Raw genomic sequence first — 20,753 nt, 5'->3', positions numbered from 1 at the left:
CATATTAAAAATCAGAGACATAATTTACCAACAAAGGTTTCTCTAGTCAAGGCTATGGTTTTTCTGGTCGTCATGTATGGAGGTGAGACTTGGACTCTAAAGAAGGCTGAACACTGAAGAACTGATGCTTTTGTACTGTGGTGTTGGAGAAGACTCTTGAGAGTCCCTTGGACTGCAAGGAGATCCAACCAGTCCATCCTAAAGGAGATCAGTCCTGGCTGTTCATTGGAGGTACTGGTGCTGAAGCTGAAACTCCAATACTTTGGCCACCTGATGTGAAGAGCTGACTCATTTGAAAAGACACTGATGCTGGGAAAGATTGAGGGCATGAGGAGAAGGGAACAACAGAGGATGAGATGGTTGGATGGCGTCACTGACTCGATGGACATGGGTTTGGGTGCACTCTGGGAGTTGGTGATGGACAGGGAGGCCTGGCATGCTGTGGTTCATGGCGTTGCAGAGTCGAACACGACTGACTGACTGAAGTGAACTGAAAATAACTGCAGATGATGACTCCAGCTATGAAATTAAAAGAAACTTTTTCCTTGGAAGAAAAGCTATGATCAAGGTAGACAGCATATTAAAAAGCAGAAACACTATGTTGCCAACAAAGGTTTGTCCAGTTAAAGCTATGGCTTTTTCAGTAGTCATGTATGGATGTGAGAGTTGGACTATAAAGAAAGCTGAGCACTGAAGAATTGATGGTTTTGAACTGTGGTTTGGAGGAGACTCTTGAGAGTCCCTAGGACTGCAAAGAAATTCAACCAGTCAATCCTAAAGGAAATTAGTCCTGAATATTCACTGGATGGACTGATGCTGAAGCTGAAACTCCAATACTTTGTCCACCTGATGGGAAGAACTGAATCATTGGAGAAGACTGTAATGGAAAAGACTGAAAGCAGAAGGAGAAAGAGACAGAGGGTGAGCTGTTTGGATGGCATCACCTACTCAATGGACATGAGTTTGAGTAAGCTCTTGGAGTTGGTGATGAACAGGGAAGCCTGACGTGTTGCAGTCCATGGGGTTGCAAAGAGTCAGACACAACTGAGCAACTGAACTGAACTGATACTCTTTAAATCCAAAATTAAATCCAAAGCTTTCAGAACAAACAAAACCAATGATTTTTTTTCTTTTTTCTTTTTTTTTTTTTTTTGGAAAATTGTGATTAGACTCAGTTGAGATTCTAATTTTACAGGATAAAAAATGTTACTTTTCTATGTCTGGATCTGTAGCTAAGGATAATAAAACATCACCTACTACAAATTCAGAAAGGTGTAGTAAAATGAATGAAATAAAAACTATCTATCAGTTTTTGAAACATAGTTTTTGTAGACTGATTAAAACATGTGAAAAGAAAAATGTTACCCACATATTAAGCATACCAATAATTGAACTGGGATTCAAAGAGAGTTACAAAGAGAGTACTAAGGTACAAGGCAGAGATGTAAAAAATGGCTTGTAGCCAGAAATTTAGTTTGTGGAAGGGTCAGTAATCCTTTCCTTTAAAACACCTTTTTGAAGGGGAATATTTAAATTTTGAAAGTTACTTCCCAAAGCTCTAAATTCATTTTTCTCTTGCTTTGTCCATAATTTACTTTGACATTTCTTATGATTACCAAGGTTTATTTATATAAGCATACTCTCTCATACCTGACTCTTCATGATTTTGGTTTTAACTCATTTTGGTGATGCTTATTTTATGACATTGTATTATTTCTATTGCAACAACTGTCTTATTATAATAAACAAAGGAAGATTATTTCAGATACTCTGTTTTGCAGTGAAGGAATTGGATTTAAGACTGGTAAATTAAGAAAAAACAGTTAAAAAACAGAAATAATGATGAAAAATGTGAAAATCATTTTATTACATACCCTCTATTTTGGGCTGAATGCATTTACTAGGTAGAATAATCATGGTCCTACTGTCTTGGACTCACCCTAAACCTACCCCCATTAGTGCCACTGAACTTACAGCTGATTGGTTTCTTACTACAATGCACAGTTACTAACTGATAGCTCTATTCTGTTTCAATGAACTTCTGTTTGTTTTTCAAAGCCCTAGACACATTTGAACATAGCTAAGTGCATTACCAGATGACAAACAATAAAACCATTTATTGGGAATCATCTTCTTTACTAATGACATACACATTTTTCTATTATTTTAATATTATGAGGCTGAAATTTTTTAAAAAAGAAAACTATATACAGAAAACAGACACGTAAGTTTTACAAAAACAGAGAATTAGAAATAATTTTAAAATGTATTTGCCTTATGTGGTGATGACCTTTTCTCCCAGTTTCAAAGGCTTTTAGATACTGTTGATCTATTGCAACTTCATTTAAATCCTACCCTCTCTTGAGACAGGGAATCAAAATATAATTCAGTTACAAGTAACAATAACATTTAATTATCTCCTCCATTTATCTTCATTGCCAAATGATGGCACTTCCTGAAAGCCACGGATGTCACAGTAGTAAGCAAGAATCAGTTTGGGGATATGCAGAAAATATCATCACACTGGCTTATTTAATGCTTTCATCATTTATGGCTCATATTTACACAGAGCAAAAATTTGCACCTAATCTAATCTGCTTCAAATAATGATTTCTAATATATATTCTTAGGAAAAATTGCTTAACCTCCCTGTCTCTCAATATTCTTATTCAAACCTTATAAGACCATGCCAGGCATGTAGTAAACACACAGCAAATATTAGCTTTTATAATTATTTAGGCAAATATTTCTTATCTGGCACTAATATATACTAGAGACCAATCACTTTCTAATGAAGTAAAGATATATTAAACTAAATACCAAATTTAGTTTGTCTAATGACAAAGCTAATGAATTTCATGCTTTTCAGGTTAATATTCAGTTCAGTTCAGTCGCTCAGTTGTGTCCGACTCTTTGTGACCCCATGAATTGCAGCACGCCAGGCCTCCCTGTCCATCACCAACTCCCGGAGTTCACTCAGACTCACATCCATCGAGTCCGTGATGCCATCCAGCCATCTCATCCTCTGTCATCCCCTTGTCCTCCTGCCCCCAATCCCTCCCAGCATCACAGTCTTTTCCAATGAGTCAACTCTTCGCATGAGGTGGCCAAAGTATTGGAGTTTCAGCTTTAGCATCATTCCTTCCAAAGAAATCCCAGGGCTGATCTCCTTCAGAATGGACTGGTTGGATCTCTTTGCAGTCCAAGGGACTCTCAAGAGTCTTCTCCAACACCACAGTTCAAAAGCATCAATTCTTCAGTGCTCAGCCTTCTTCACAGTCCAACTCTCACATCCATACATGACCACAGGAAAAACCATAGCCTTGACTCGACGGACCTTAGTCGCAAAGTAATGTCTCTGCTTTTGAATATGCCATCTAGGTTGGTCATAACTTTTCTTCCAAGGAGTAAGCGTCTTTTAATTTCATGGATGCAGTCACCATCTGCAGTGATTTCAGAGCCCCCCAAAATAAAGTCTGACACTGTTTCCACTGTTTCCCCATCTATTTCCCATGAAGTGATAGGACTGGATGCCATGATTTTCGTTTTCTGAATGTTGAGCTTTAAGCCAACTTTTTCACTCTCCTCTTTCACTTTCATCAAGAGGTTTTTGAGTTCCTCTTCACTTTCTGCCATAAGGGTGGTGTCATCTGCATATCTGAGGTTATTGATATTTCTCCCAGCAATCTTGATTCCAGCTTGTGTTTCATCCAGTTCAGCGTTTCTCATGATGTACTCTGCATATAAGTTAAATAAGCAGGGTGACAATATATAGCCTTGACGCACTCCTTTTCCTATTTGGAAACAGTCTGTTGTTCCATGTCCAGTTCTAACTGTTGCTTCCTGACCTGCATACAGATTTCTCAAGAGACAGGTCAGGTGGTCTGGTATTCCCATCTCTCTCAGAATTTTCCACAGTTTATTGTGATCCACACAGTCAAAGGCTTTGGCATAGTCAATAAAGCAGAAATAGATGTTTTTCTGGAATGCTCTTGCTTTTTCCATGATCCAGCAGATGTTGGCAATTTGATCTCTGGTCTTCTGCCTTTTCTAAAACCAGCTTGAACATCAGGAATTTCACGGTTCACATATTGTTGAAGCCTGGCTTGGAGAATTTTGAGCATTACTTTACTTTCATGTGAGATGAGTGCAATTGTGTGGTAGTTTGAGAATTCTCTGGCATTGCCTTTCTTTGGGATTGGAATGAAAACTGCTATTTTCCAGTCCTGTGGCCACTGATGAGTTTTCCAAATATGCTGGCATTTTGAGTGCAGCACTTTCACTGCATCATCTTTCAGGATTTGAAATAGCTCAACTGGAATTCCATCACCTCCACTAGCTTTGTTCGTAGTGATGCTTTCTAAGGCCCACTTGACTTCACATTCCAGGATGTCTGGCTCTAGATGAGTGATCTCACCATCATGATTATCCAGGTCATGAAGATCTTTTTGTACAGTTCTTCTGTGTATTCTTGCCACCTCTTCTTAATATCTTCTGCTTCTGTTAGGTCCATACAATTTCTGCCCTCTATCGAGCCCATCTTTGCATGAAATGTTCCCTTGGGATCTCTAATTTTCTTGAAGAGATCTCTAGTCTTTCCCATTCTGTTCTTTTCCTCTATTTCTTTGCATTGATCGCTGAAGAAGGCTTTCTTATCTCTTCTTGATATTCTTTGGAACTCTGCATTCAGATGCTTGTATCTTTCCTTTTCTCCTTTGCTTTTTGCCTCTCTTCTTTTCACAGCTATTATTAAGCCCTCCCCAGACAGCCATTTTGCTTTTTTGCATTTATTTTCCATGGGGATGGTCTTGATCCCTGTCTCCTGTTCAACGTCACAAACCTCATTCCATAGTTCATCAGTTACTCTATCAGATCTAGGCCATTAAATCTATTTCTCACTTCCACTGTATAATCATAAGGGATTTGATTTAGGTCATACCTGAAAGGTCTAGCAGTTTTCCCTACTTTCTTTAAGTCTGAATTTGGCAATAAGGAGTTCATGATCTGAGCCACAGTCAGCTCCCAGTCTTGTTTTTGTTGACTGTATAGAGCTTCTCCATCTTTGGCTGCAAAGAATATAATCAATCTGATTTTTTGTGTTGACCATCTGGTGATGTCCATGTGTAGAGTCTTCTCCTGTGTTGTTGGAAGAGGGTGTTTGCTATGACCAGTGCATTCTCTTGGCAAAACTCTATTAGTCTTTGCCCTGTTTCATTCCACATTCCAAGGCCAAATTTGCCTGTTACTCCAGGTGTTTCTTGACTTTCTACTTTTGCATTCCAGTCCCCTATAATGAAAAGGACATCTTTTTGGGTGTTAGTTCTAAAAGGTCTTGTAGGTCTTCATAGAACCATTCAACTTCAGCTTTTTCAACATTACTGATTGGGGCATAGACTTGGATTACAGTGATATTGAATGGTTTGCCTTGGAAATGAACAGAGATCATTCTGTCGTTTTTGAGATTGCATCCAAGCACTGCATTTCGGACTCTTCTGTTGACCATGATGGCTACTCCATTTCTTCTGAGGGATTCCTGCCTGCAGTAGTAGATATAATGATCATCTGAATTAAATTCACCCATTCCAGTCCATTTTAGTTCGCTGATTCCTAGAATGTTGACGTTCACCATTCCATCTCTTGTTTGACCACTTCTAATTTGCTTTGATTCATGGACCTGACATTCCAGGTTCCTATGCAATATTGCTCTTTACAGCATCGGACCTTCCTTCTATCACCAGTCACATCCACAGCCGGGTATTGTTTTTGCTTTGGCTCCATCCCTTCATTCTTTCTGGAGTTATTTCTCCACTGATCTCCAGTAGCATGTTGGGCACCTACTGACCTGGGGAGTTCCTCTTTCAGTATCCTATTACTTTGCCTTTTCATACTGTTCATGGGGTTCTCAAGGCAAGAATACTGAAGTGGTTTGCCATTCCCTTCTCCAGTGGACCACATTCTGTCAAACCTCTCCACCATGACCCACCCATCTTGGGTGGCCCCGCAGGCATGGCTTGGTTTCATTCAGTTAGACAAGGCTGTGGTCCTAGTGTGATTAGATTGACTAGTTTTCTGTGAGTATAGTTTCAGTGTGTCTGCCCTCTGATGCTCTCTTGCAACACCTACCATCTTACTTGGGTTTCTCTTACCTTGGGCATGGGGTATCTCTTCACGGCTGCTCCAGAAGTATTACATTTATTTTTCTTTAAAACATTACTTAGGTCTAATCATGTCCCCTTTTCTCATCATGTTTTCCAGTATGTCCAGGAGGAAGATACAGAGGAAGAACAGAGGAAGACACAGAGGGATAACAAGTGTACTGTAGGTATTTCTGAACTTGGGCATATTCTCCGCAATAGCATGAAGGTTGCAGAGATAGCAAGTACCTCTGGTATCTTTGTGATTCTTCCTATGTGAGACCTTTACTATTGCTTTAAGGCCAAGACTCTGAAGCACAGATTCCAGTAAATACCCTACTTTTTGCTCCTCTCTGTAAGTCAGTTCTATCTAAAGAGTCTGCATCCTCTATGTCATCCTAGAACTAAGTTTCCAATTGGCAGGCAGATTTTGGCTTGCAACAATATTCACAGTCAGAGCATGAGGACCTATAATGGAAATGGATTGCTTCTTAGGAGTCTGCTATTTCAGGTCCTCAAAAAAACTTTTTTTTAAAATTTGTCTAAATAAAATCTGAAACTCTAATAATGCAGAGAATCATTTCAATCAAAGTATCCTTATAAGTGAATCACCATTCTCTAACTACTCTAACTTTTTTCATGATAATCACATGGTGAATTAACTTTATACTGTGTCCTATGCTCAGAATGGGCATCCATGACACGCCAGAGTATGGCAAACACATAGGAGGTAGAAAGATAACTAAGAAATAGCCTTCACCTTCGAGGGTCTCCAGCCATCAGATGAAACAGCATGTATTGACTTGCAGAGTACATCATGAGAAATGCTGAGCTGGATGAAGCACAAGCTGGAATCAAGATTGCTGGGAGAAATATCAATAACCTCAGAAATGCAGATGACACTACCCTTATGGCAGAAAGTGAAGAGGAACTAAAGAGCTTCTTGATGAAAGTGAAAGAGGAGAGTGAAAAAGTTGCCTTAAAGCTCAACATTCAGAATACTAAGATCATGGCATCCGGTCCCATCACTTCATGACAAATAGATGGGGAAACAGTGGAAACAGTGACAGACTTTATTTGGGCAGGCTCCAAAATCACTGAAGATGGTGATTGCAGCCATGAAATTAAAAGACACTTGTTCCTTGGAAGAAAAGTTATGACCAACCTAGACAGCATATTAAAAAGCTGAGACATTACTTTACCAACAAAGGTCTGTCTAGTAAAATAGTTTTTCCAGTAGTTATGTACAGATGTGAGAGTTGGACTATAAAGAAAGATGAGTGCTGAAGAATTGATGCTTTTGAACTGTGGTGTTGGAGAAGACTCTTGAGAGTCCCTTGGACTAAAAAGAGTTCCAACCAGTCCATCCTAAAGGAAATCAGTCCTGAATATTCATTGGAAGGACTGATGCTAAAGCTGAAACTCCAATAATCTGCCCACCTGATGCAAAAAGCCCCTAATGTTGGGAAAGATTGAAGGCAGGAGAAGGGGATGACAGCAGATGAGACGATTGGATGGCATCACCTACTCAATGGACACGAGTTTGAGTAAACTCTGGGAATTAGTCATGGACAAGGAGGCCTGGCGTGCTACAGTCCATGTGGTCGCAAAGAATCGGACACGACTCAGCGATTGACTGAACTGAACTGATTCACTTGCCAACTAAAATATATGAAAATAAGTTCAGGAGATTACTAAGATTATATTATTTACTTAGATTATAAAAGGTTCCCTATAAATCCACTTGTTTATAAGTTCTAAAAGAATGAGAAGAATTTCATCTTACAGTGCTCAATGCAGTTACATTAAATAGGAAATGTCCATTGTTTCTTTCCCATTTACACTGGCTTATTTAATGCTTCCATTCTCTATGGCTCATATTTCCATATGGCAAAATTTGTTCCTAATCTAATCCTGCTTCAAATAAAAGTAGTCAATATATTTATCTAATGAAAATTGTGGAGAATGTTTTTATCAGTTTCCTTTTCATTCCACTAGGGGGAAAATGTCAGCCAGTCTCCTTGTTGAGCTCTCACTTTCACTACATATTGGGGAAAGATTTATTCCACATACAGATATGAGATTCAGTATTTTCTCACCATGTTCAATTTTTATAAATTAATCTTTTTGGTTCCTATTATAGACTTTATGTTAGTAGTCTTTACAGGCACTTTCATTGTTTACTATTTGGTTGACTTATTAGACTTGAGGGGTTCTGTGTTAATATCCACATAGCAAATGCATTATAGATACTAGAGTGATGGTCCAGGCTGAAAAGGCAATTACATTCTTTTATTGGTGTTAGGCTGAATAGAGTACCTCTGAAGTACAGCTTTGTTCATATATGTTAAAAGTTAGCAAACTGAAAATGCGAAAATAAAGGAGCTTTGCCCCTATTATATATTCATTCTTTATCAGCTCAACAAATTTACTGAAAGCTTTCTATATGCTAAACACTGATGTAGATAAAAAGGCAATTCAATACAGCATTATGAATCCTAGAGAGGGTAAATACAGAAAAGCACATGCAGCCTGTAGGAAGGACAGCCAAAACACTTTTTGAAGGTCAAGAAAGGCTTCATATCAGGGTAGGTGAATAAGGCGAATCTGAAGAATAAATTAGATAGATGAACTTACGGGGTGAGGATAGGAGTAAGAAGGTAACATTCAGAATTTATTTTGAGAGCAATGGAGAACAACGGAAGAATTTAAAGCGAGAGAGTCACTCATCAAATTTGTAACATAAGAAATTCAATCTGACTCTACTATTTACTTTGGGGAAAATGGACAAGACTAGAGTCTGTTTGGGCTGTCACAATAATAAAGTAGATAATGAGAGATAATAGTGGCTTTATCCATGGTACGATGGTAGAAATGAAAGCTCAACTGATTAAAATGCAAAGTGTCTTCCAGTCATTTAACAATGCTTTCAGGCCTTTCTCTCACTCTAACTTCACAGGTATCTTCTTAGAGCTAAAGATATTATTTGTTTGCTTTTGTCAGTACAAGTGAGAATTTGATCATTTGCATATAGAGTAGACCTTAACACATCCTGTACATCTTAAAAAGCAGAACATGTTTGGTGTGTTTGGGAATGACACATAGCATCTTGTGAATACAATTTAGGACGCATAAAGGGACATGACTGTAGAGAGGGCAGTAAGGCCAACCTAAGAAAAGACTTCTGGAATTTCAGCCAAATCTAATAGGTATAGATCTAATAATCTAATAGGCATTTCATTCTTGATGAAAGTGAAAGAGGACAGTGAAAAAGTTGGCTTAAAATTCAACATTCAGAAAACTAAGATCATGGCATCTGGCCCTATCACTTCATGGCAAATAGATGGGAAAACAGTGGAAACTGAAGATTTTATTTTGGAGGGCTCCAAAATCACTGCAGATGGTGACTGCAGCCATGAAATTAAAAGACACTTGTTCCTTGGAAGAAAAACTATGACCAGCCTAGGCAGCATATTAAAAAGCAGAGATATTACTTTGCCAACAACGGTCTATCTAGTCAAAGATATGGTTTTTCCAGTGGTCATATATGGATGTGAGAGTTGGACCATAAAGAAAGCTGAATGCCGAAAAATTGATGCCTTTGAACTGTGGTATTGGAGAAGACTCTTGAGAATCCCTTGGACTGCAAGGAGATCAAACCAGTCAATCAAAGGAAATCAGTTCTGAATATTCATTAGAAAGACTGACGCTGAAGTTGAAACTCCAATACTTTGTCAACCTGATGCTAAGATCTGACTCATTGGAAAAGACCCTGACACTGGGAAAGATTGAAGGCAGGAGGAAAAGGGGATGACAGAGGATGAGAAGGTTGGATGACATCACCGACTCGATGGAGATGAGTTTGAGCAAGCTCTGGGAGTTGGTGATGGACAGGGAGGCCTGGTGTGCTGCAGTCCATGGGGTCGCCAAGAATCGGACACGACTGAGTGACTGAACTGAATAGGTATGGGAAAACACCTAGTGATTTATGCAGGGGATAAAGACGATCTGATCTTTCTAAGGTTTCCTGGTGTAAACTTTAAGGTGGACCTCACATTATATCCACCTTATGGCATTCATGCTTTAATAAAGCCCCCACCCATTGAGTTAAGTGGGACCTATGATCTGTTTTTCATTCAGAACTGAATCTTGCAGTGACACTAAGCTTACCAGGTGGCTAAGTGGTAAAGGATCCACCTGCAGTGCAGGAGACACAGGTTCAACCCCTGGGTCAGTCAGAGCCCCCAGAGGAGGAAATGGCTACCCAGTACAGTGTTTTTGCCTGGAAAATCCCATGGACAGAGGAGCCTGGTGGACTACATTTCATAGGGCCACAACAGTCAGACACGACTGAACACACATGCAGCACACAGCAGTGATTTACTAGATAGACTTGCTGTTTTGATGAAGGAAGCATCCGAGCTTGGGAAGTTCATATGGCAAGGAACTGTGGTTGGTCCCTAGGAAGAGAGCAAAGGACTGAAGCTCTAAGTCCTACAACAAGAAGGAAGTGACAACATCCATTAATGATGTGAATTTGAAAGAGGATACTGAACCTCGGTTAAGAATTCTGACCTGGTCCTTGAGACTCTAAGAGAGGATTCAGTTAAACCGTGTCCATACTCCTTACCTGTAGAAACCAAGAGAAAGTAAATATGCTGTTTTAAACTGTAAAATTAATGGTAACTTTTTACTCATCAATAAAAGAGAATATCACTAGTAATGGAATTGAAGATAAATTAGATGAGGGAAATTTGAAAACAGGAAGTCCAGCTAGAAAAGAAGAAATGTTATAGTAGGATTATACATGAAATTGCTAAAACATAAGCTGTAATCAGAAGGAGTTTATTTCAAGCTTTTTACCAAGTTAAGTAATTAATCTGGCTAGCTTTTAAAACGGGATAATAATACTCTCTCACATTGGGTAGTTAGAATAGGAAAAAGGAGTCCAAAATGGTGGTGGCTAAAAGACAAAGGGAAAAATCCCATGAAAATGGAACAAAAGAAAATCTGCAGACTGGGAGTGAGAACCTCAAGTGAAACAAACACACCCCCTTCTTGGTTAGCCCTGATTTGCATAGGGCAGGTGAAGGGGGAGGAGACAAAATGTATAAAAACAGGGAGCCAAGATGGGTTGAAGCATCTCCTTTGGGGCCCATCTGCCCTCATGCCTCAAAGTGTACTATCCTTTGTTTGCCAAATAAAACTCTGAGCAGTAACCGAGTTGTAACACTGGTCTGCCATTAAAAATCTTTGTTGCGGCAAGACAGAACTGAGCAAAGTACACACTCTCCTGACTATATATATATATATATATATATATATATATATATATATATATATATAATGTTTAACACAGTGCCTACCAACCATTATTATTATAGTGTTATTATGTTCATTTTTATGAGAATTAATGAGAGCTAGATGAAAATAAGGGTAATGAGAATGGACATGGTGGTAAATTTGAACAATAGCTTTTGGTAGTAAGTCTCACTGACTTCCAGTATGGGTAGAAAGAGAGAGGAAAAAGGAAAATATAACACAATTTCTAGCTTGAATGGTTGAATGAGAATGATACCATATCTGAACTAAGGAGTGCAGAAGGGAGAGCTGATTTGGTGGAGGAGATAATGAGTTGTTTTGGAGTGGGAAGCAGTGTTTCTGTGGGAGGCCATCCGTGTGGACCAGCCCAATGTGCCACTGGGAATACATACTTGGTACTCAAAAGAGATTTGGGTATATGAAAGGATCTGGAGATGGTTATGAATTAAATTACCCATAAATTGCATCAGTGTTCATACACACTGATGCTACCCACTCCAGTATTCTTGGGTTTCCCTTGTGGCTCAGCTGGTAAAGAATCTGCCTGCAATACAGGAGACCTGGCTTTAAGTCTAGGGTTGGGAAGATCCCCTGCAGAAGGGAAAGGCTACCCACTGCAGTATTCTGGCCTGGAGAATTCCATGGACTATATAGTCCATGAGGTTGCAAAGAGTCAGACTCAACTGACTGACTTTCATGTTCACACACAAATACACACAAACATATATAATCCTAACACTCTTTCTGTAAAAACAAGAGAAATCTCCTAGAATTAAGTAAATGATATGCTACTTTAATAAACAGAACCTGTGATGAAAAAAATAGAGAATGAGAAAAGGATCTTCCCTTAGGGATGAATGACTAGTAACTTTAAACTTGGTAAATCTGCTGCAGAAATCACAAGCTATGATCTGAGGGCTATATCCAGTCTGTTATCTTTGTAGACAAAGGTTTATAGGAATACATGCACATTTATTCATTTATCTATTATTTATCATTTCTTTCACAGTACAATTTCAGAATTAAATAGCTATGATTGAAACCATGTGGACCACAAAGACTGAAATGTCTACTATCTGGCACTTCATAGAAAAAAAAGTTTACTCACCGATGGTCTATTCCATTAAGAAAAAAAAAAAGGTAGTCTTTCAAAATAGTGCATAAATAAATAAGGTAATATTCTAATAAGCAGCCATGTTGAAAAATAACTGGACTATATGATGATCTTTTACTTTTATCTAGTCTGTTTCACTTTTTATATTTCATATTCAGGGCTACCATTTCATTTAATTTATGTTTTCCAATTACTCCACCTCTTTTTTTTTTTTTTTGATGTTCTTTCTCAAGCCTTTATCAAGCATAGTAGAAAAGCTTTTGTATACATATATATAATAAGTAAGGTAATAAAGAAATGCCACCTGGAACACCACAAATGGGATAGAATAGGATAGTTACAAGTAGTTGTAGAAGTCCCAATAGGGGACTACAGATAAAGAAGGAAACCTAAGAAACTTTGGGAGGCCTTTGTAAGTCAATGATGGCTCAAGAAAGCTACTGTAACATTATTCAATGAAGCAGGCTTGCTTAATTATAAGTGAAGTGAAGTCACTCAGTTGTGTCTGATTCTTTGCGACCCCGTGGACTATAGCCCACCAGGCTCCTCTGTCCATGGGATTCTCCAGGCAAGAATACTGGAGTGGGTTGCCATTTCCTTCTCCAGGGGATCTTCCCAACCCAGGGATTGAACCCGGGTCTCCCGTATCGTGGGTGGACGCTTTATCATCTGAGCCACCAGGGAAGCCCCTTAATTATAAAACCATAAACAAAACCACAAGATATGCCTCAGGTTACTAGATGGAAGGCCCACCTTTTACAAATATGATAATCCTAGTTTAACCTCATAGGGTCAGACACTTTCCTGACTAATATTAAGGAGGAGCTAGTGAAGGAGGAGCTATGATGCATGCTTTACTTCTGCATCTATATCTACCTGAAGGCGGCAGTATTTTCCCCTTCCTTTCTTTCCCTTATAAATTGTAGCCCACTAAGTCTTCAGGGCAGAGCTCCCTGCATCTCTTACAAGCATCCTGTATTAATAAATCTACTTCCTGTTTATCAGTTTGAATTCTTTCTGTGCTGAGATCAAAGAACCTGAGTCTCAGTAAGTCCAGACATCGGACGGTTAAAGATTGTGGTTCAAGTCACAGACTGGGTTTTGGCCGAGTTTGAGTCCTGGCCATGTGGGTCAGAGTCCCAAATTGGGCTTTGGCAGGGTTCCAGTACCCACAGTGTGGGTTCAATCCCAGGCAGGGTTTTGGCAAAGTTCAAGTCATAGCAAGGTTTTGGCAGGGTTTGAGTCCCTGCACATGGGTTCAAGTCCCAATCTTAGGTAAACAGTTTCAACCACAACACTGATCTAAAAAGTTTGAGACTTGGTTTCTGAGTTTCTGGAACAACCTTTCACTCGTTACTTATGATGTTTCTGTAACAACATTTTCTCAGCTGTCAAGTGGAAATATCTCCTCTGCTTACCTCACAAGGTTGCAAGCAAGAAAATCTTTTAAAAAATATAAAGCACCAAACTATAAGCTAATAATACAGATGTTTTTTATATTGCCAAATCAAGAAAATGTACCTAAATCATAATTTTATAAGAAAAAATATACATTTGCATACATAATTTATCAAATTATTTTTGTTCTATTTATAAGAGATGTTTGGGTTGAGTAGAACTCATATCGGCATTATCCTTTCCAGAAAAGAGAAGCACAGAAAATTAAGATATTTGCTTAAAATCATCCAACTAATTAATGGTCGTGTCTGAGAGCTGGTGAAATATCTTAAACTTAGTTTGCTTTATATAATACTATATCTCTACAATGCCAGCTAACAATAGATCATTCATATCTGACATAGCAAGTGTGTATCTGAGATACAAGAGAGTTCAGAAGTTAAGGTGAAATAAAAATATTTTGTTTAAAAATGAACTGTCTTTTCAAGTGCAATTGATCCTTTCTTGTTCTGAATTCTTAATAAAATTTTCATTTTAGAATTATTTTAGATTTAAAAGAAGTTATAATGATAGTACAGAGAATCCCCACATATGCCTCACTTTGTTTCCCATATTTTTAAAATTCATTTCAAAACTAAACAAAAAGTAACCATCAGTATATATCATCTAAAAGTTCAGAAAAGTGAGAAACTTATGTAGATGTCTAATGTGGTGTTATCATTTTTCTCATTTCACTCATGATCTAGGCAACATGCTACTTCTCTAAGGTCAGATAAAAAATTGATGATTCATAAAATTAGAAATAGAAGTTGATGTGTTAAATAAACTATAAGGATGAATGAATTAATGTCTTTACAGTGACTTTCAAATTTATGGACTTCTTAAAATATGTGGATTCTTGCCTAAAGAAGCATTATTAATATTTAACTTGCTAATTTACTTTCCAAAACAAAATACTTCCATTAGGTCCTTGTTTATTTGCAACATGACCTGGCATGGTTCCTGGTATGTTTGGAAACTAAATGAAGACATGTAAGTTTTTTTGTTTTGTATTTTAATCTAGAAAGATGACAAGGGAACTACCAGGTTTTTTGTCTGTTTTTGCTTTTTTGGTAATGTGTATTTTAGAAAGGGAAATCAAATATTTTTTGACCAAAAACAAGTCAATGTTTCTTATTTTCAAAGTAATCACAGTTGTTTACACTTTTGTTTCTCTCTTTCTTTTTTTGCTTTTAGATATTTGGTTAAAATATGTGACCATTTTCACAGAAACGTGGATCACCAGGATAATCACTTAAGCATAAAATATATCCATTGAAATATCACTTTACATGTTAATTATTTTTACTTTTTTCAAAATGGAAAACATAAGTATAGATATGTATTTCTTTAAAAGTTAAAATTGATCTTGATCACTAAGTAGTAAACAGGATCATCTTGATCACTAAGTAGTAAATAGGATTATGTGTGTGAAGTACTCAGCTGATCATAGCATCAGCTCAGTTCAGTTCAGTAGCTCTCAAGAGTCTTCTCCAACACCACAGTTCAAAAGCATCAATTTGGCACTCAGCCTTCTTCACAGTCCAACTCTCACATCCATACATGACTACAGGAAAAACCATAGCCTTAACTAGAAGGACCTTTGTTGGTAAAGTGATGTCTCTGCTTTTTAATATGCTACCTAGGTTGGTCATAACTGTTCTTCCAAGGAGCAAGCGTCTTTTAATTTCATGGCTGCAGTCACCATCTGCAGTGATTTTGGAGCCCAGAAAAAATAAAGTCTGTCACCGTTTCCACTGTTTCCCCATCTATTTCCCATGAAGTGATCGGACCAGATGCCGTGATCTTTGTTTTCTGAATGTTGAGCTTTAAGGCAACTTTTTCACTTTCCTCTTTCACTTTCATCAAGACGGTCTTTAGTTTCTCTTCACTTTCTGCCATAAGGGTGGTGTCATCTGCATATCTGAGGTGATTGATATTTCTCCCGGCAATCTTGATTCCAGCTTGTGCTTCTTCTAGCCCAGCGTTTCTCATGATGTACTCTGCATATAAGTTAAATAAGCAGGGTGACAATGTACAGCCTTGACGTACTTCTTTTCCTATTTGGAACCAGTCTGTTGTTCCATGTCCAGTTCTAACTGTTGTGTTCTGACCTACATATAGGTTTCTCAAGAGATCATAGCATAGTAAAACTTTTTCATCTCCTCCTTTCCTTCTCTTTCCGCTCCTGCTTGTTGGTGAAAGTTACACTTCACTGCTTTCAGTTATCATGGCCCTTAGGAGAACTGACTATTAGGCAGTGGAGATAGTTGTAGGCACAAGGAAAAGGGACTGAGGTTAGTTGAGCAAGTGTCACTGGTTGAGTGGTACATTAGGTGATTTACATGTCTTTTATTTCTTAGAGCTATAAACTATCTTGCAGCATGGATGTAATTATCATATTTTAGAAAACATCATATTTGAGAAAACTTGGCAGGAAAGAGATCTGAACAACTTTCCAAAGATCACATAACTTAGGAAAGAATGAAATGTAAATATAAACTATGAGCCTGCAACAGACACCACTCTTTAGGGAGAAGAATCCCTGTAACACCCATTCGATGGTGAGCGTTATGATCTCAAGTGCCATTGAGATTCTTTTCCTGCCTCTACAAGTTTCCCTGGGCTTCGGATAGTATGGATATTAAGGTAAGTGAAACAAGTCAAGGGAGAAAAGGACAATGACTGTATGATGTCCCTTATATGTGGAATCTAAAAAACAAAACAAACAAATTGAAACAGAAACAGACTTATACATACAAAGAACAAATTGGTGGCTGCCAGAGGTGAGGGAGTGAGGCTTCAACAAGATAAGTAAAAGGGTTTAAGAGGTACAAACTTTACATTATAAAATAAATAAGTCACAGGAAAGTAGTGTACAGCATAAGGAATACTGCTATAATTCTGTATGGTGGCAGATGGTTACTAGACTTATCGTAGTAATCAATCCATAATGTATGTAAATGTTGAATCACTACGTTGTACACCTCAGACAAACATAAGACCGTACCAGGCTGCAGCAATACATGAACTGTGAACATCTGGAAAGAAGTTCAAGCTGGTTTTAGAAAAGGCAGAGGAACCAGAGATCAAATTGCCAACATCCACTGGATCATCAAAAAAGCAAAAGAGTTCCAGAAAAACATCTATTTCTACTTTATTGACTATGCCAAAGCCTTGACTGTGTGGATCACAATAAACTGTGGAAAATTCTGAGAGAGATGGGAATACAGACCACCTGACCTGCCTCTTGCGAAACCTATAGGCAGGTCAGGAAGTAACAGTTAGAACTGGAGATGGAACAACAGACGGGTTCCAAATAAGAAAAGGAGTATGCCAAGGCTGTGTATTGTCATCCTGCTTACTTAACAACTTATATGCAGAGTACATCATGAGAAACGCTGGGCAGAAGAAGCACAAGCTGGAATTAAGATTGCCGGGAGAAATATCAATAACCTCAGATATGCAGATGACACCTTATGGCAGAAAGTGAAGAGGAACTCAAAAACCTCTTGATGAAAGTGAAAGAGGAGAGTGAAAAAGTTGGCTTAAAGCTCAACATTCAGAAAATGAAGATCATGGCATCTGGTCCCATCATTTCATGGGAAATAGATGGGGAAACAGTGGAAACAGTGTTAGACTTTATTTTCTGGTGCTCCAAAATCACTGTAGATGGTGACTGCAGCCATGAAATTAAAAACACTTACTCCCTGGAAGGAAAGTTATGACCAACCTAGATAGCATGTTAAAAAACAGAGATATTACTTTGCCAACAAAGGTCCATCTAGTCAAGGCTATGGTTTTTCCAGTGGTCATGTATGGATGTGAGAGCTGGACTGTGAAGAAAGCTGAGTGCCGAAAAATTGATGCTTTTGAACTGTGGTGCAGGAGAAGACTCTTGCAAGTCCCTTGGACTGCAAGGAGGTCCAACCAATCCATCTTAACAGAGACCAGCCCTGAGTGCTCATTGGAAGGACTGATGCTGAGGCTGAAATTCCAGTACTTTGGCCACCTCATGTGAAGAGTTGACTCATTGGAAAAGACTCTGATACTGGGAGGGATTGGGGGCAGGAGGAGAAGGGGACGACAGAGGATGAGATGGCTGGATGGCATCACCGACTCGATGGACATGAGTTTGGGTGTACTCCAGAAGTTGGTGATGGACAGGGAGACCTGGCGTGTTGTGATTACCTGGGTTGCAAAGAGTCAGACACGACTGAGAGACTGAACTGAACTCAAAGATACTTTCAAAGCAGAGGTTTGTTTTTGGAATGGGACACTACATGATATAATGCTTTACAGACTGTAAAGACAATATTATGGTGTTGTTACGTTTTGTTATTTTTAAAAATATTACCTTGAAACATAAATGAAGAGGTTATTCTGGAAATTCCTTAAATGAGAATACTATTTATTATTCATCTAACATCTACAATTAAGATATCTTTCATCAAATTCTACCCACAGAAACAGAAAGACACTAACAAATTTTTAGCGTAAATATAGAACCAAAATTAAAGTAAAACATAAATGAAAAGCAAGTTTCCAAAAACTGCTTTATCAGTTGCCTTACTGTTCAGAATCAGGTGCAGTCTTATGTAACCTAGGTACACATAAGTCTTTTTAGTAAATGTTAGTATTAGTTTTACACTTGCCACAAAATTTGAAATCACATCCTGTGCCAGGGAAAAACTACCTAGATTCCAAATAACCAAAGCAGAAGCAAATTTTTGGAATATAACTTACTCATAACTAGGCCACTGTCTATAACATAAGCTTTCTATGAGGCTGGCGACACTGCAGACTAAGTGATGTTTTTAAGTAAGTATGTGCTAGAGAAGGGCTTCCCTGGTGGCTTGTTGACTTTAGTGATATATCACATGAAAACTACAAAGAATCTAAGAAGAAATAAAATTTGTCCAAATAAACTAACACTGCAGATTATTCTCAATATAATGAGAGTTATAACAACATCTAAACTCTGAACTCCTGCAATATTCCAGTAATTGTATTGGGTGTCTATTAGCATGGCTGATCTTTTTTAACCCTCATAACTAACATTAACATAATGTTACAACCATTTTGCTGATGAGAAAAATAAAGTTTAGAAAAGTGAATTAACCCAGTATCAAATGACCAGACTATAAAGCCAAACACCCTATTCCAAGGTTTTCATTAATTGACCTTTGAAAATATTCACACCAAATGAAAATGGGAACAGGGACAACTCAGATACAAGGAGAATTCCAAATGTGGCAATAGTAAAACAAACAAACAAAACCAGCAACAACAACAACAAAACCCAAACATAGAAACAAAACCAGAAAGACTACACTCTATATATTTCCCTGGAAAAGATGTTCTGGGAGTAAAGAAATTTCATCTGTTAAATATCAGCTTCTCTGTTATATAACACTTAGGGACTGTGAAAACCATCTCATCACTATAAAAATCTTCAGACTCATATTAACCTGAAATATCAATTTTGTTTTGCTAGATTTAAGGATTCACAGGATTCCCACACCATTCCATACAGTGAACAACGTATGGAATAAGTCACAGAAGGAATCCTCTTCTTCATTAATGTTTTAATCTAGAGGGAATTTGCCTCCATTAAAATAAGTAAAAAAAGGATAAAGTCTTAAACCACAGATCAAAGCTCTACAAATTTACCTGATTTTGTAGTATATTATAACTTACAAACATCTGTGACCCACAAATTTATAATTAAATTCAAGTTAAATACACTTGAGAGTTTTAAGAGCTTTTTTAAATAGCAAAATCACTTGTATCTTGTTCTATTACAAAAATGAGTACTGATAACCACTGAATGGGTGATCAGCTAAAGGAATTCTTGTTCATTTCCTATATAAATAGAAAATGATTTTTAAGTCCTAGTGCAAAGTCTTTCATTTATCTACAGATATTTATTTTTTGTCAGTCAAAATATTCATTTCCAAAGGTTGAGATGGTGCTCCAAATTTTCAATACTTTAATTATTGCTATTCTTTATCTCACAATATGAATTCCCATCAGAATTCATCTATCATAATAGATTATTCTGTAGATTGCATATATTGAGGCAATACTTGCCTTGATAACTCAAATTCTCTATTTTCCCTTGTAATCATCTATCATAGGTGTTAATTCTGTTATAAAATATTGTCAAAACTTGTCAGAAATCATGAAAACCATCTATTAATAGAATAAAGAAATGCAATTATCTGTAAGCTTTCAAAATATGATTCTATCATCTATCTATTACCTTCTCTCTAACCATCTCTTCATTCCTTATTCCCATCATCCAAAGACAAATTTAGAAGCATGGTAGGCTGAATGGAGCAGTTGAGAAGATAATTGTGCTATATCAGATTGCCAAGTCAAAAAAAATTGAAATAATTAATATGAAATAAATGAAGAAATTCAACAGATTACATATTTTTAAAAAAGGGTGTATAATCATGCCACTCCATGGACAGTGACTACACATACAAGCAAATGAAAGCAGCTGACCACGTACCCACACACCTTGGCAGAGGTGCACTCCACACTCGTCGGCCACCACCAAGACAGATGATCTCTGAGGTCCCTTCCAGACGATAACCTGATGAGCAGGAGAAGGTCAGAGTGTCACCAACCCCAAAGGTGAACCCAATTCGGTTACCATATTGAGGAATTCCAGGATCTTCACAAGGTTCCAGATTATACTCTGTAATTGGATGAAGAGGAAAACAAACAAACAAAAA

The 20,753-nt window shown here is 37.8% G+C and overlaps 1 protein-coding gene across 2 annotated transcripts in view; it reads right to left on the bottom strand.

Moving 5' to 3' along the window:
- Window positions 1-20,753, bottom strand: part of CSMD3 (CUB and Sushi multiple domains 3) — a 1,392,034-nt gene that overhangs the window by 395,819 nt on the left and 975,462 nt on the right. For both annotated transcript variants that reach the window (XM_060393469.1, XM_027973090.3), the window contains one exon: window positions 20,528-20,716. In XM_060393469.1, coding sequence (XP_060249452.1) covers window positions 20,528-20,716 — 189 coding nt within the window. The remainder of the gene's footprint in view (window positions 1-20,527; window positions 20,717-20,753) is intronic.

This window comes from Ovis aries, chromosome 9, assembly GCF_016772045.2.
Source record: "Ovis aries strain OAR_USU_Benz2616 breed Rambouillet chromosome 9, ARS-UI_Ramb_v3.0, whole genome shotgun sequence".
Lineage (NCBI taxonomy): Eukaryota > Metazoa > Chordata > Mammalia > Artiodactyla > Bovidae > Ovis > Ovis aries.
This window is presented reverse-complemented; position numbering and strand designations above follow the sequence as displayed.